The sequence below is a fragment of the Lagopus muta genome, chromosome 1 (genome assembly GCF_023343835.1).
Source record: "Lagopus muta isolate bLagMut1 chromosome 1, bLagMut1 primary, whole genome shotgun sequence".
NCBI lineage: Eukaryota > Metazoa > Chordata > Aves > Galliformes > Phasianidae > Lagopus > Lagopus muta.
In genome coordinates, this window is record NC_064433.1 from 12,138,294 (window position 1) to 12,154,400 (window position 16,107).

General features: G+C 37.2%; 1 protein-coding gene across 2 annotated transcripts in view; it reads right to left on the bottom strand.

Moving 5' to 3' along the window:
• The window catches only part of PHTF2 (putative homeodomain transcription factor 2), a 62,559-nt gene that overhangs the window by 21,393 nt on the left and 25,059 nt on the right, over positions 1-16,107 (bottom strand). Inside the window, exons 3-8 of one of the 2 annotated variants that reach the window (XM_048948285.1) lie at positions 14,390-14,446; positions 10,410-10,479; positions 9,247-9,405; positions 5,502-5,667; positions 4,666-4,830; positions 1,017-1,218 (exon numbers count right to left, since the gene is read on the bottom strand). In XM_048948285.1, coding sequence (XP_048804242.1) covers positions 1,017-1,218; positions 4,666-4,830; positions 5,502-5,667; positions 9,247-9,405; positions 10,410-10,479; positions 14,390-14,446 — 819 coding nt within the window. The remainder of the gene's footprint in view (positions 1-1,016; positions 1,219-4,665; positions 4,831-5,501; positions 5,668-9,246; positions 9,406-10,409; positions 10,480-14,389; positions 14,447-16,107) is intronic. The other variant, XM_048948295.1, reaches the window with a different exon arrangement.

Consider the following 16,107-nt stretch of genomic DNA (forward strand, 5'->3'; position numbering starts at 1 on the left):
GACAACTGAATCACAGTAACTGAATCACAGTTTCAACTGTTGCTGCTGAGCAGACCAAAAGACTGAGGTTACTGCCCTGAGATGAACTTCATCACACCCATTCTGACTTAATCATACAGATATTTATTGGGGTTGTTAAATACGTTGGCTATGAAATCCCCCCACAGAATGTCTTTCCTTTATAAAGATGTATAGGCATACACTTCCAGCAGAATAACCTCTCCCTTTGATTTTATCATGAAAAACAACATTGCAATGATTGGTCAATCATTATATATACTACTGAGCCAAAGTCAAGTAAGAGAGCAGTAATGGCAGTCATTAGAAGGCAAATGATAATGGAGCCAGGAAAAAAAAACTTTGGAAAATCTATTCTATAGAACCGCAAGATGAAAACAGTATATCCAGGAGATAAAAAAGTCCAGAAAGTAAAGTTCTCCTTTCCTTCATAACCATTTATTCTGCTTCCATCTCACCCTTATTTCTCGCTTCAGGAAGCTATGTCTATTTTACTGAGAGGAAAATTGTCCTTTCCTTCTCTTCTATGAGGACAAACTGAAAGAAAAGATGATTCCTGATTCATAGGTAAACGCTCAGAATAAACTCAAAATTACAAATTGCAATAATATGAAATTTGTTCCATTCTGGCACAAAGACGGGCCTACGTACACCAAGAGCGTCAAAGAGGCAATAAAGAGTAAAGTGTGTTGTTCAGCTAGACTGAAAAAAAGATACAAGTGACAGCATATGAAATTGTGCACTGAATTACTGAAGAGCAAAGAACGTTTAGATGTCAGCCAGTAAGAGGCCTCTGACAAGAAAAAGGAAAGGCTACATATAAAAGGAATGACATCAGAGGACTTAACATGATTTTGGCCACAGCACTCTAAGCTTAATTTCATTTAAAATACTTTTAAGAATAACATAAATGAGAATACACCAACAGCATCACACAAATACAGGCTGCATATCACCAAACAAACTGTCCTGCTCTGAAAGCAACATGGCACACTTACCTTGTGATGGCTGGGGGTGCTGAAGGTCTCTCTCATGGTTGTGGTGCTCCAGCCCGACTCCTCTGGCCTAATCACCTCACAGAGACGCTCCTGGGCCTGTGCACATTCTTCACTGCTTTTACCTGTCTTTTTCCCATCAAGGGACACGTAGCCATTATCAGTCTCAGTGGATTTATCTATTGAGTTTTTTGCTTTCTTAGATCTATATTTGAAACAAATGTAAGCATTATTTTAATGATTTTTTTCCAGACTAAGTCCTGTTCACCCTTTTCAACCCATGTTTTAGTTTTATTAAGATGAACACAAACAAGTAAAAAGATATTAACAGCTGATGAAATGTTTGTAAGCTTATTTTTAATCTTCTAATTAATACTCACTATTCTTTCCTATAAACATTATAAAAGAAACAGTGTCCAAAAGAAAACTGTATTATTAGGTACAGAGAGAAAAGGAAACCAATGTTTTGCAACTAAACATCACAGTATCTTTGGCAACAGAAGAACCAGAAGCCCAAATACAAATGAGGGTTGTTTGTTTTATTCTTAAAAAAAAAAAAAAAAAAGTTAAAAAGTTGTTAACTCAAAGCAAATGTGCCATTCATTTCTTACAGCTGTGAGCGTGCTCTGTTAGTACTTTCTGACCGTGTTTAAATTCACTCTGCATACTGACAAGTCTGCTAGCCAGAATGTGAGTTATCCTTTCCCATACATGCAGTAACACCCCAGTGACATAATTGAATAGTATCTAACAAACACAATAATTAAGCTTGTTTTTAAATAACAAACCTATCAATTATGCTTAAGTATTATTATTCTTATGAGAAGTCTAATACCAGTCTATCATCTTCCATAACACTGTCTAAAAGTCAAGGCCACTATCTAATCAGTAGATGTAGTAGCAAGAATATCTAATGCCACAAAAAAAAAAAAAAAAAAAAAAAAGCCTTTCAAAAGCAGAAGTTAGGATGATTGCATTTCTAAATTAGAAAGTATTGTTGATGAAGGAATGAAAATGGAATAGCAGCTTTCTGCTTTACTGACACAGATCACATTAAAGCAGAATTTCACTTTGGCTTCTGTATTTCAAAATAAATAACAAGGAAAATCTTTACCCAGAAAGCAATAAAATCTCGTGTGTTCAGTAATTCCCAGAACACTTCTGGGGGAAAAAAAAAGAAAAAAGAAAAAAAAGTAGTAGTATTATAAATGAAGACTTTATTCTTTACATTTATAAAACAAAAGAACCCCAGAACCACTATACACAGACTTGATAAAACTATCAAGAATCTAATCTACTCTTCTGCTTCTGTAGGGAAACAAGCATTGCCCTTCTTCAGGAAGCTCTGTAAGAACTTGAATTACAGAGCAGATTAAATTCCTCCCTAATACGTACATCGTATGAACTGGGACAGCTGGTTTACATTGTTCCTAAGATAAGGTATTCCATATACACAGGGAAGACCTACCAGCTAGGGAAGAAAATCCAAAAAGGAGCAATTAATCTGCAAGACTATGGACTAAGTAACAAGCAGAAAAGGCAGTTACTGAGACTTTTCATCCCTCTTTATCTTCTTTAGTCTCATTCCACCTTCCACCTTCAAGCATTCCAGGAGAAACATTAAACGGCATTTTTTAATTATTATTTTTTTAAAAAGCAGCAACTGCTACTCCGCTTCCCTTGTAGAAAGCTATAGAACTTTCCCTTATCTAGTTCCAAAATTCCTTATTGATTTTATTTCTAAATAAGTGAGTAGTACTTTTTTTTTTTTAAGAGGAAGCTTTTCACACAGAGGGTGGTGATGCACTGGAACAGGTTGCCCAAGGAGGCTGTGGATGCCCCATCCCTGGAGACATTCAAGGCCAGGCTGGATGTGACTCTGGGCAGCCTGGTCTGGTGGTTGGTGACCCTGCACATAGCAGGGGGGTTGAAACTAGATGAGCATTGTGGTTCTTTTCAACCTGGGCCGTTCTATGATTCTATGATTCCATTCTATGATTCTAAAATCAGCTGAAATACTTTTGGCAGTTTTTACATATTTGCATGGATCAGATTTTATTATAAGCTTATGAAGAAGAGACAGCAAGATACTTTATCATGGGCTCTGTGGAGCAGATTGCAAGCCTCTTCCTGTCTGCAGATTAGCAATGCGCCAGCTTGCATACAAACACAGTTTTTATTTTCAAAATCCATAAAGATGACAATTTAAGACAGTACTGAGGCTTTGGGCAATCAGCTCAAACTACTATCAAAAAACTCTCCTAACTCATCTAAGCTGCAAAGCTTTTTAGAAGTTAAAGATTTCCACAACTGGAGTAAGGACAAATTCCTGGCACTGGGGTTTCACAAGAACATCTTCAGCAACATCACAATCTCAAGCCAGTTAGCCCATGCTCTCCATGTTGCATTCCTGCTTCCTCATTCCCAGTCCCACTTTGCAAATAAAAATATCTGCATGACTTTGGAAAGGAAAAATTACATGATGAAACTGCTGTGAGGAAAAAAAAAAAAAAAAAAAAAGGTTATTTTTCATCTGGATAAGCTGCCATGGTTCATTCTCGGACGTGCAAACCTCTGCAGCTGAAGAGTGACTAAAGGCTGCTTATAGCATTCTCAGTCACCCCAAGGAAGTGAAGAAGGCAAGGAAGAAAGTGAGTCTTCCAACAGTCCTCAACAGTCCAACAATACTGATTGAAAATCAGTATCTTCACTGAGCAGATAATGTTCAAAAGTTTACAAGATCACACTCCAAATGTACCAGAAAGAAATACACAGAGACCGATTTAGATGTGGTGTTACACAAAGAACAGCTGTGGTGTCTATTACTATTGCTCACAGTTTGTTAAAACCAGCTTAAACTACACACAGAAAGACCAAATTAACTTCTGCAGCATTCTTAGATATTTTTAAAATTTTTCCAGATTTTTATTTCCAGAATGTAATGTAACACAAGGTAAAGCTTTACCAGAGGTTAAGTGCACGAATCACGAATACAACAGACACATTAGTGTTGCAATATTTAAGATGCAGCATGCAGAACAAAACAATGTAGTAACTTGCAGTATCCCTTTTCTTCATTTTGTACCAGTTCATATGCATGTATTCAACTTTACTAATAAATGCTGATGTGTAGCACTCTGAAATATAACAAGCTTAAATGCTTCTTCCAGTCATTAGAAAATGTATCTTCATAGCTCACTGACAGATTAAATGCCATGCTTGAGTCCTGAAGGTTTTTCCTTCAAAAAATGTGTAATTTGATGACAGTGATGGCCATCTATGTGCATTCTCTCCATGTAATTATCAAGTAATGCAATCAACTAAAACGTAAGAGTAAAATTTCCTCGTTGGATTAAAATTGAAAAACCAAGCTAGTTTATTCCTGATACATCACAAAGTGCAGTCCTACAATTATCATAAAATCAGCCAAAGTTACTTTGCATTTCTACAGTTATTTCATCAGCAATTTCATCAGCAATTTCAGAAGTCAAAAAACAAGAGGTTAATGCATGTTCAAACACTGAGCTGAGTTTACTATTAAGTTTTTGTCAATTTATTTTTTGTTCTTATCTAATCAGCAGATTAATGTTTACTTCTCTGGAAAAGGGATAGTGCATATCTCACACATATGTAGCCTTGAATAAATACAAACCCTGATAAAAAGAAAGCGGCATGCCAGATATCTCTGAAGACAGCGCCAATACTGTAAGAGGTGCTTGTACCGTAGCTCTGCACTGTTCCCTCCTGTGTGTTATCTGTGGTACTAGAGCCATCTCCTTCCCTATGTACTTCCAAATGTGCTGCTTTCCTTAATTTCCTTCATCAGAAGAGATTAAAATTGGAAGGTAGCTTTATAAGTGCAATCTACTACTTCTATAACGTGTTCAGCAGTTTTAGACATGCAAAAACAAGCAAAATTTCAAGACATTGCTTAAGGTTTATCGTGTTGATTTAACAAACTCCATTTACAAACACTAAGATAACAGTTACTCATCATATTAACATTAAACACAAGGTAAGATAAATTTCATCTCTGAGGCTAAAAACTGCAAAATTTCTCTATTGCAGGTCTTCCCACTATAATGGGACAGTTCACTGTAGCAAACCATATACACTGAAGTGCTGGAAGACTTTCAGGTCTATGCTTCCAGTACCTCCTTTAACACACTTCTCACAGATTGCTGGTCAGTACTGCACAGAGTTCTAAAGCAAAACTTGCAGTAATATGTCACTCCATCAGTATTCAGTCACAAGCTCTTTTGAGGCAAAAACATCAGATTTAATGTATTAAAAAAAACAGTGCACAAATTAGTAAATGCACAAATGTTAGAGCACTAACCAAGCACCCATTTTGAAGTTTCAGATAAAAATGGAGCTTCAATTTCTCATCCCTTGTGAAGCAGAGACTGTAAATCCCTACAACTTTATGCACATTCTTCAGAATAGTTCAACAAACCTAAATGATAAGTACTTTAATACAGACTATACCTTCTTCTTTTAACCCCTGTGCTGGGAGGAGGCTTAGGGGTTCGTGTTGAAACAATCTGACAGTGTACAGTTCCAAGTAGCAACATGAGCCATATTGGCCCAATTACTTCAGTCAGAGGTATATTATGTGGGCTCTGGGCTGTACAGAATAACACTACAGCAGCAACTGGAAAAGAAGGAAGATGAAGTTGAGTCCAATACTTGAAATGTCTGGGATGGCCAACTTATTATATGACTTATCTTAAAATGAGAAGCAGTTACATGTAGTTCTTTACCAGCATTTTAAACCAAGCCTGAAATTCAGAGCATGGAATGACAATTACAATAAAATGAAAGACAGTAATCAGGATTTGAATACTTGACTTATCTTCATGCTCATGTCTTCTTGTGATATTATAAATATTGCTCAAAAAATGGTAGCAGAATGAAGGGTGGAGAGGAAAGCATTTGCAAAGCTAGGTATGACAGGAAGTAAATTCATATTAAGATGACAATTTAGTAGGAGAAAAAAAACCCAAAATCAAGCAACAAATGCTATGCTTCAATCAATCGAGATAAATTTAGTCCTGTATCACTTGAAACCAACACAGCACAATCCAACAAGTCAGGTGAGCATAGGAGACATCACACAAGGAGCTGGTTTCCCTGACGGGCTGTATCCCTCCACTTTGTAGATGCTTAACACCATGCTGGACATTGCCCTGAGCAGCCCATGGCAGCTAATGACACTCCGAGCAGAGGTGGCCTGAGTGACCCCTGGAGGTGCCTGCCAAGCTCAGCTAACTTGCGACTGTGAAATCAAACATCTATTTCAACGCAGACTAGTGACGAGAAACTCTTAATACTCTAGCTGAAAGAATTTTGAACTTCATATTCCATTCAAAAGACAAAATTTCCCATACACTTGTGTATAAATTTTCTAATAACAAGAAAAACTCAAAGACAAACTATGTACATTACAAGGTAGTCCAGCTGAAGTGACCAGGACTCCAACTAGCATTTGTGCTTGGGAAAGTGGCAGCTTCCTCTTCACAGAAACTTAGAATCAGTACGGTTGGAAAAGACCTCTGGGATCATCAAGTCCAACCATCAACCCATCATTACTTGTCAAACTTACAAACCCTATAACCTGCTTCTCATACACAGACAACACCTACAGAGCTCTTCCTACTCCTGTTAGAACAGCCCAATCACTTCTACAACTTAGAAAAGCTTTTAGAAGCTTTAGGTCAGTAACAACAACATCTTTTTCTAAATGAGTTCATCTGAGTTTCTCAAACACACAGATTCATATGGTATAAAGTATAAACAAATAGCCAGCTTTGATTCCTACTATGCAGTTTGTGTAAGTATACCGATCTGAGTACTACAAGCTTCACAGACCCACTTGAAATGATTTTCAGGATACGTCTCCACAAAAGCATTTCAAACTTCACTATAGATTTCAGAAAACATGAGTCTATAGACTGCACACGCCTACCATGACAGAGATTAACAAAACATTACCTACCTCCCAATCCTTTCAGTAACACAGGAAGGAAATACACAAATTTCTGCACAACATGCCAACATGCTGTAGTTCAAACTACCACAGAACTGCTCCTACCAACAGCTTAGGCTTCAAACAAAATTTCTCCTACCAGATTCAATTATTTCTTTCCTCATTTATTACATCTGGACTGGTATTCTCCTAAATGACAGTGCTGTATTTTGTGAAACAAATAGAATGATTTCATGTAGAGCCAAAAAAGCTGTCTCAAAGCAGGCAACTACATTTCAAAGACCAAACCATTTATTTTTTAGCACTAAAAGCTTTGAAATAGTTGTATCACCAAGAATTTTAAAAATGCATACATACATATATATGTATCTCGCCAAAATAAACTTATAACTGCTATGAATATTCACATTTCTTGTTTCATACTAAAATACACAGTATGAGATACACACTGATTTCACAAATCAGTTTTCATATTAGAATATAGAAACATTTTAAAAGTAAAAATGAGGTAGTGGTATAACCTAAATGGATATGGAATCAGAAGAAAAAAATTTTTCTTCTACCTTAACTTACCAGCCTGTTCAATGACCTTGAACAGAAACATTTCCCTGTTTCTCTTTCTCTTATCACAGTTTTCTAATCATAACTTATTATGAAGTAAACAAATGTAAATAAAATCTGGAGTTTTAATCTACAGTCAGGGAAAAAAATTCTTTCCTTTACTGTTACTATTTAGCATAGTATACTCACAGGCTAATACATGCAATAATAATTCTTAAGCACGTACCTAAGAATTTGGGATAGGGAAAGTTGTTGACAGCCTACATGAATGTTATCAACTCTTTGAAAGGGTTGATAACTGCAGAATGAGGGGAAATGGTTTTAAGTTGAGAGAGGGGAGTTTTAGGTTGGACATCAGGGGGAAATTCTTTACAGAGAGAGTGTTGAGGTGCTGGCACAGGCTGCCCAGACGGGTTGTGGGTGCCCTGTCCCTGGAGGTGTTCAAAGCCAGATTGGATGGGGCCCTGGACAGCCTGGTCTGGTATTAAATGGGGAGGTTGGTGGCCCTGCATGTGGCAGGGGGTTGGAGATTTGTGATCCTTGAGGTCTCTTCCAACCCTGGCCATTCTGTGATTCTGTGAATGTCAACATATTTCAAGTCTGGGGGCATCATCACTGTGGAACAAATTCTATAGCTGCTAACATCAAACAAGAGGTACTATATTTTTATTTTCTAATTTTAGATACAATTTCCAAATGATACAGAAATTCATAACTGTGAGGACTGCACAGGTAACTGAAAAGGTAATTATCATATTTTAATTGGTTTCAGTAGATAACTTATCAGTCATTTAGTTTTTCAGAGTGCTTAAACTGCTCCCAACATGCATTAAGCTTCTGATTTGTTTTTTGTTGTGCGTGCTTCCAATACACTTAATTTCTTACTGACTTTCACACTGTTAGATACTGACTCATTACATTACATTCTTTCTTCTCTAATTTTCCTCTTTTATACTACATATAATTAAGAGGAGCAAAGGCTTCGATTACTGGAACTGGTGATTCATCATCCTTTTTAAAAGCTGAGAATTTCCTTCTGTTTATTATAAAATGACTTTGCACAACTGTTAATCTAGGAAGTGTAAAATTAAGATGCATACTCCCTTCATATACAATGGAAAAGTTAGCAGAAGCATATAGGACAGTAAGTAATAGATTTGTCAGTCATCCAGAAGCATGGCTGAGGTATGACTGAAATACGAGCTTAAAGCTTACTGCCTCTGATGTGACAAGATAACCCAGGGAAGAACTGAAAATTGATCACACATCATCCAGTGGGCTGTGCAAGATGCATAATGGCAGGTTCAGCATCCTTCGCAGACCAAGAGCTCTCATCAAGAAGCACAAATAACAGGACTAATCCTAATCCAGAAAATCAAAGGTTTCTCAGGTGACTCTCAGTCTTGAAATCAGTTAGTCCTAGAAACCTAAATCATATACAGAGATGCCAAAGTAACAAGAGTGCTAAGTGCTGAAGAAAACCTGCAAGGAAATCCTCAAATTTTCCAAATGTCCCCATTATACAATTGTAAAGGAGGAACTAATCATAAGACACTTTTGCAATCTATTCCAGCATACATTAGAAAGAGTTTTAACAGTATTAAGTGAACAAAGCAACATATTGAAGTAGTAATGGTTAAATTAAGGCATTCAGTCGAAGCTGATCCTATAATCCAATTCTACCTTGAAGAAGGTAAAGAACAAGCAGCCAAAAAAAGATGACTCTCGATGTCACTTGTAGCCACCACCTGTAGAAGAATGGAAAGAAAACAACTCTCACGATTCCTTTGCGGGTCAGAGATGTCCAAGGACTTTCGGGTTTTGCTTTAGCAAAAGCAGATCCTTAAAAAAAGAAAAAAAAAAGAGAGAAAAATAATGTATTTCATTTTATGACTAATAATAAATTGAGATGCTAAGTAGCTATAGACAGAAGATCAGTAATTAAATGTAATTATGCATAGTTCTAAATGCATCTACGTTGATGGTAATCAACATAGAGCACTGCTGTAGCCAGGAAAGTGGAATACAGTTGAGAAACGTGCAGCGGTATCAGTCAAACTGATGACTAGCTCTAGGAGAAGGAAAGCTACCTAAAGACTAATTCATCTGTCTCTTCTTCTATACCATTTTTCATCTCACTCGTTCACACACTCTTTCTTCACATCCTTCCATTACTTTCCCTTCTTGCTTCCTGCAAATTCCCACTTCTCTGGCACCTAGAAAACTGGCTAGTATTTGCTTAGAGCTATGGCTCTAAGAGAGTCTGTGTATCCATGTTACCCACAACTGGAGCATGCACATGCGCATAAGCAACTCCATGACTGCTAGCAAAGACCAAGGATTCTGCTAATTCTAGATCTGAATTCAACAAGCACTACAGGAATGTATTTTCGAGAACAAGCTGGCTGCTGGGATCATGGAAAAATAATCTAGATAACATTTTCCCCAGGCTTCGTGAGGTATGAGGAAAATTAAATAAAGATCAAATAAAGATTAAATACTTCTTGAGAAGTCTTACATCACTTTGACCTTCTCTTGTTGCTTTGCTCTTGAAAATGTGTAAGAAATATTTAATGCCTATATAACTGTTACTCTTCCAAAATTTTAACATAATCTTTCCCCAAACCATCAGAAGATTTGAAAGAAGTCTGGAAGTATGGAAATAGGAGACTGCTGAACTGATAATGCTCAAACTATCATCCATAGAAATCCACTGATTTCTTTTTCCCAAAACCTAGGTCTATTCAAAACTTAAATCCAGTTTTTTGAGCCTTCAGCTTATGACAAGACAGACTGGTAGTTCATTTAATTCTGAGAAATCTGGCTTCTTCTAGCTCAAGACTTACCTCGTACAAGGTCAACATCTATGAGGTCTGGTTTTACATGTCCTGTTTTCTTTGGTTTGTTTCTCAAACCCTGAAATACGCAAATATTGAACATCAGCAGAATACAGAAATAATGTGATGTGATAATAAAGATATGGTCAGTAATTGTGTTTAACCTGTACTGTTCTTAACGATTCAGACAAAAGTCAACTTCAGAGATTTAAAGTACTATAAAACATTCTGAGGTACACGGCACCATTCAATGCCTTTTTCACACTTGACAATCTAAACAAAACCTGAACAATTACTGACCCAACTACGTAGATCCAAAATGTTGTTAAGCACTGAGCACACACTCCCCATGGCTTCGGGTTATACAGACAAAATCTGCACACACTTGCAACAATTAGTAGTACATTCATATTAGGTTTCCAGAGCTTTTTTTTAAAAAATTACTTTCCTGAATCTTTTCTGCTTTGATATCTAATTAAACTTTATCAAATGCTCATATTAGAACTCCTCAATTCTAAAACTAAACAGCAAATCACACCGCAATGTGTGCCACTAATCAACAGCAAATCAAAAGCCACTAATCAACAGCAAGTTCTGCTGTCAGAAGTCCAAATTCTAGAAAACTACTGGTATTCCCAATACTGAATATAGAACAGCCTATTAAAAAGAAAAAGTAAACAACATGGGGAAGCAGCAGGGAAAAAGAAAAAGCTTCTATTTATTCTTTCTTTTCGAAACAGCACCTTTCCTTATGGAAGAGCCAAACTTCCTCACAAAACTGTCAAGTTTATTCTTTATGTTAAGATGTGATGCTTAGAGACAGATGTTTGTGAGTTTACTTTGATGCCTTCAGATCAGCTCCTGGTCACATTAGCTAATAATGATTCCATGTACAATTCAGACATAGTAAACTACAGTAATTCAAAAAAATATTGAGGATACAAATGGAATTATAATGGAAGTGATTTAACTGTACTTATTCAAATAGCAGTTCCATTTGCTGGTGAACTGCAGATTTCGAACACAGTAATATTACATTCATGTTAAAAAAATGTATTACTTCAGTATAAGCATTAAATTTAGATAAAATTATACAAATTAAATTAATAAAAATGAGAGAAAGATCAATGACATCTAGCCGTGTGAATCTTCATAGCAACTACATAAAGCATGTTTTCAAATAGCACAGCTCAAAATATTTCTTGCACTTAAATTCAGCTGTACTTATTTTTAAAATAACACTATAATATAAAAACCAAAACCAACAAAAACAAATCACTGTTGGCAGGGAACTAGCTGTATAGTCAACACCTGGTAGGCCCATTAGAAAAAAGAGAGTTTGCTTGAAATTAAACAAAATTAATACATGGAACTGATGGGTGGTTAGGACAAAATGTGTTCTTAAGATGACAAATGCTGTTTTACTGCAGACTTAGCACTGCTTAATGTACAAGATTTTCATAGGTCAGCAGTCTTAAAACTGCAGTAATTTCATGTGGAAGCCCATACTTAGAAATTGTATTTACTGTAACTCCATAAATAGCTATATATTCCTGGGAATTCTTGCATAAGCAAGCCACTCTATTTCATAAAAGGTTCTAAAGATTAAAAATAGAAGATACTGTATGATACATTTCAACTGTACTGCTGCTTATGGGCCTCATGATTTTTTCCTCAAAAGTCTAAATAAACAGATATGTGCATCTTAGAAGAAATAACCCACTGGAAATACAGACAGTCCTATGAACAATTTACCCCTGTGCCCATTTCCATTCTGCACAAAGAACTTTTCAAAAAAAAAAAGAAAGGCAACAATGGAACTCAATGCATCTTTCATAGGGAAAGCAGTGGTGACATTCTTAAAAAATGTCACTGGTCAAATCTCAAGTGCTTTCAGTGTCCATGAACTATAGTGAACTGGTAGCTCTACTTTTTGCCACACACAGTGAAAGAATTCCTTTTATTAAGATGCAATTTCTCTATTCATGTGTCACGAATTTGTGTGATGTATGCGAAAAACAGTATGTTCCAACATTAGGAAGTAACATAAGGTTAATTAAGAAATAATTATGTTCCATACTATTCAGATCCATCCCATTAACTCACATAATTTCTATTCAGTACTTAACACATTTCTGCTACCTAATATAAAAACCACAAAGTTTAAATAAAAGCTCTTAAAAATAGTTACTGTTGTAAAAGCTCCACTGCGCAAAGTTTAAAATTAATAATTCAGTTAAAACTACCCTATTAATATTAATTTATACTACTGGCAACAAATTTTTTTTTTACTAAAAAAAACTTCTTGGTTATATTCTTTATTAACTTCTTTAGTTAAGTTCATTTATAAACAGCATTATAATGGCTTTGAGATATAAGCTTTAATGTATGACACCTAAAGGTAACAACCTCTTTCACTGCTCCCTTCATTATGCTATGTCATGGACTCCTCAGGGTTGGAAGAGACCTCTGAAGGCATCTAGTCCAGCTCCTCTGCAATGGACAGGGACACCACAACTAGAGCAGGTTGTCCAGGTCTCCGTCCAGCCTCCCCTTGAAAGCCTCCCCATCACTGCTAACTCTTCTGGGCACTATCATTTTTCCCATTGTTTATTTGTTAATTATCAGCCTATAAACCAAACAAGCTGAATTTCCCACAGGCTCAAGACTATATTTGCAATAAATTATTTGAATGTTGCCCTATTACACGGCAGCTACAAGAACTTCTGTTGTAATGGCAATTGGTTTTCACAGTCACTGAAAAGACACTGAAAATAACGCCAACACCTTTGTTTGAAATTAGCTGTGCTGATATCAAGAGCATTTCTGCACCACCTCTCTGCATGCTTCAGACAGCGGGTACCACAAGATGCAACTCTCGTGCAATAACCTTCTGATCACATCAGCGTATGGCTGCAATCAAAGCCGCACCTCATGCGGCACACAGCAGCACTGTGCCAGGGAGGGCTGCCTGGCAGCTCCCAGCACCTGAGCTGCACAGTCCCCAGGTGTCCCTGCAGCTGCACTCAGCCAGCTCAGCACCAGCAGCAGCTCAGGTTCCTCGTGCTGCCTAACGGGGCATGTTGTACAACTGTGGTGTCACAAAGATTCCTTATCAGGCTCGGAAGCACTTCTGAAAATATCATCTCTGATTTAAAAGCTAATCTGTAGATTTTGTAGAGAGATCAGGTTGGTGAGAGCTCCTGTGTAATGATCTCCCTAACATATGCTATTTAGCTATTGAAGTAATGGAGAATAACAACCAAAAACCCACAGGAATGCTGAAGAAATGTGTATTTTACTAATGCTAAGAATTAACACAGCCTTTAAGCTCATGCAGTAATAGCGTATTTCTTGTGTGCAGTACTTGAAGAGAAAAGGTTAATTGCAAGAAAACACCAGTGAAACTAATTTTAACATTACAGAGTATGACACAATCTACAATCAGCAGAAGTACTACACATAGGATTGACTATTTTCCCCAGAACGCTGTAGCAATGCGGCAGACATTGATGGCACTGTTAGTTAAACCAAAATGCAAAAAACTGCTGTTAACTGCTTTCTCAGGACACAAAGCCTGAAGTACTTACCAGTCTAATAAACTGTACAAAACAATGACAGCATCATAAAGGAGGAAAAGTGAACTGGAGGGATAAGGTAACTAACTGAAATAAGGAGAGCTCAGATAACTGACGTTAGAATTCATCATAGAGTGAAAGAGAGGCACTCATAAACTAAGCTCTGGCTTAAGACAATAATAAAAAAGCACCGAAGTACAGACTGATGTAGAACTTTAAAATGCTGTGGATTTAGCAGTCATATAAATAGAGTATACTATGCCAGTTTCATTTGGTTACACTCCAGAAGTCTATTTTTGCTTCACCAGCATTAAAGAATATCCCATACATTGTAAATTACATCAGCATATACAATTACAGCATTACCGATAACTGGCAAAAGAAAAAAAAAGACTTGATATACTGTATTACCTTGATTTCTCTTTGTTCTACTGATTTTTCCCATATTTGTTGATCATATGCCCCAATCTAAAAAGAACACAAAACAGAATCTAAATTAGGTTTTCAAATAAATTGACAGTACAAAATCAACCTATCTTTCAGACAAACATGAAGACGGCAGGTTATCTCCTCAAGCAGACTTATCGTCAAAGCAGTCATCATCTTCCACGCTCCATCTCTACTGGGCAGGACCTGGCTGACCCAGAACTCTGCTGAGCCTGACAGGCTGAGGCCAGCCAGCCCAGAGCCTCACTGCGGGGCTGCCCGGCATCAGTGCAGCTGCTGCCAGCTAACTTGAAAGAAAATACAATTCACAGTTAGTTGAAGCCAGATCTTCCACTCGTTATTTTGGAATGGCTGCCTCTACATTTCCTGTTCCTCACCACCCACTTTTACAGCTCCATTGTCTTGACTTCCATCTCTTCAGATTGCACGGCAGCAGACGTTACCAACAGGCTGGGAGGCAGCTAGATTCCAGGTCAGGGAAAACTCAAAATGCAGAAAGAATATCAGGAAACTGCCCTTTTCCCCAATGAATCACTGATGAAATAACACTCCTAGTAGACCTATTTTGAAATTCAACTAATCTTTTCCTTATACCATAGTGTACTGTTTTCCTGAGAACAAGCATTATTTGAAGATTGTCAGTTCTAAGGTTTCCAAGACTCTCATTAAGCTGCCAGTCTATTTATTCCCAAAGCTCTTCTAAAGATCTTAGTTTTGTCTGAATGTGAACAAGCTTTTAGTTAAAAAATTATAGTGAAAAGCAACTGGTTTTCTCCAGGCTCTACTCTCATCACAGTTTTGTAGAAAACTTCAGGTATTTATAAGACTAAGGGTAAGATAAAGTGACAAGAATAAGTCAATATGTGAGACAATGCATCTTTCTAAGAAGTTACCAAAGAGAACCAGCTTGCTTTGAATAGCGCACAGAGCTTCTAGACATTTCTCAGCAATGATCTGTTTTAAGTGTAGAACCAAGAAACAGCTTAAGTTGGAAGGGACCTCAAATGCCACCCAGCCCCAACCTCCACCAGCTCAGGCTGCCCGGGGCCCCATCCAGCCTTGAGCACCTCCAGGGATGGGGCACCCACAGCCTCTCTGAGCAGCCAGTGCCCTCACTAAACATCTTTAGTTTTCTCCTTAGACATTCATACAGACACACACGTGCACCCACACTTACTGCCTCATACCTGAACCTTGGTTCCTGTTACCAAGCTCTGACCAGTGAAGTGTTACATTGATTTTGAGTCACAATAGCAAGGCAGATGTATGGAAGGAAACTTACTCTAAGTCTCCTTATTGACTGTAAAGAAAGCTGATACAACCAGCTTGGTCCAAACACCTGATGGGAAGGAAAAAACCCCACTGCTTGATTACTCCATGGCTTATTTTTATATCTGCTTAGTACTTCCTATTCACAAGATACAAGCATCCAAACAATTTCTAGCTCACTATCCTAAAATACCAAAAGAAAAACCTACCGATTTTCTAGTAATAATAAGACATGCTTAGCACCTTGCACTTAGAAAAAGCACATATACCATGGAAAATAATGGACAAGTCAGGCACTGTACTGAGCAGATTAAGCACTTGCTCTAATTAAACTAATTAAAATAAAGCTAGTTTAAAGCTGGCTCCATCTGGATAACCGCCAGCAATTAAAAAGTCAACATGAATAAGCACTC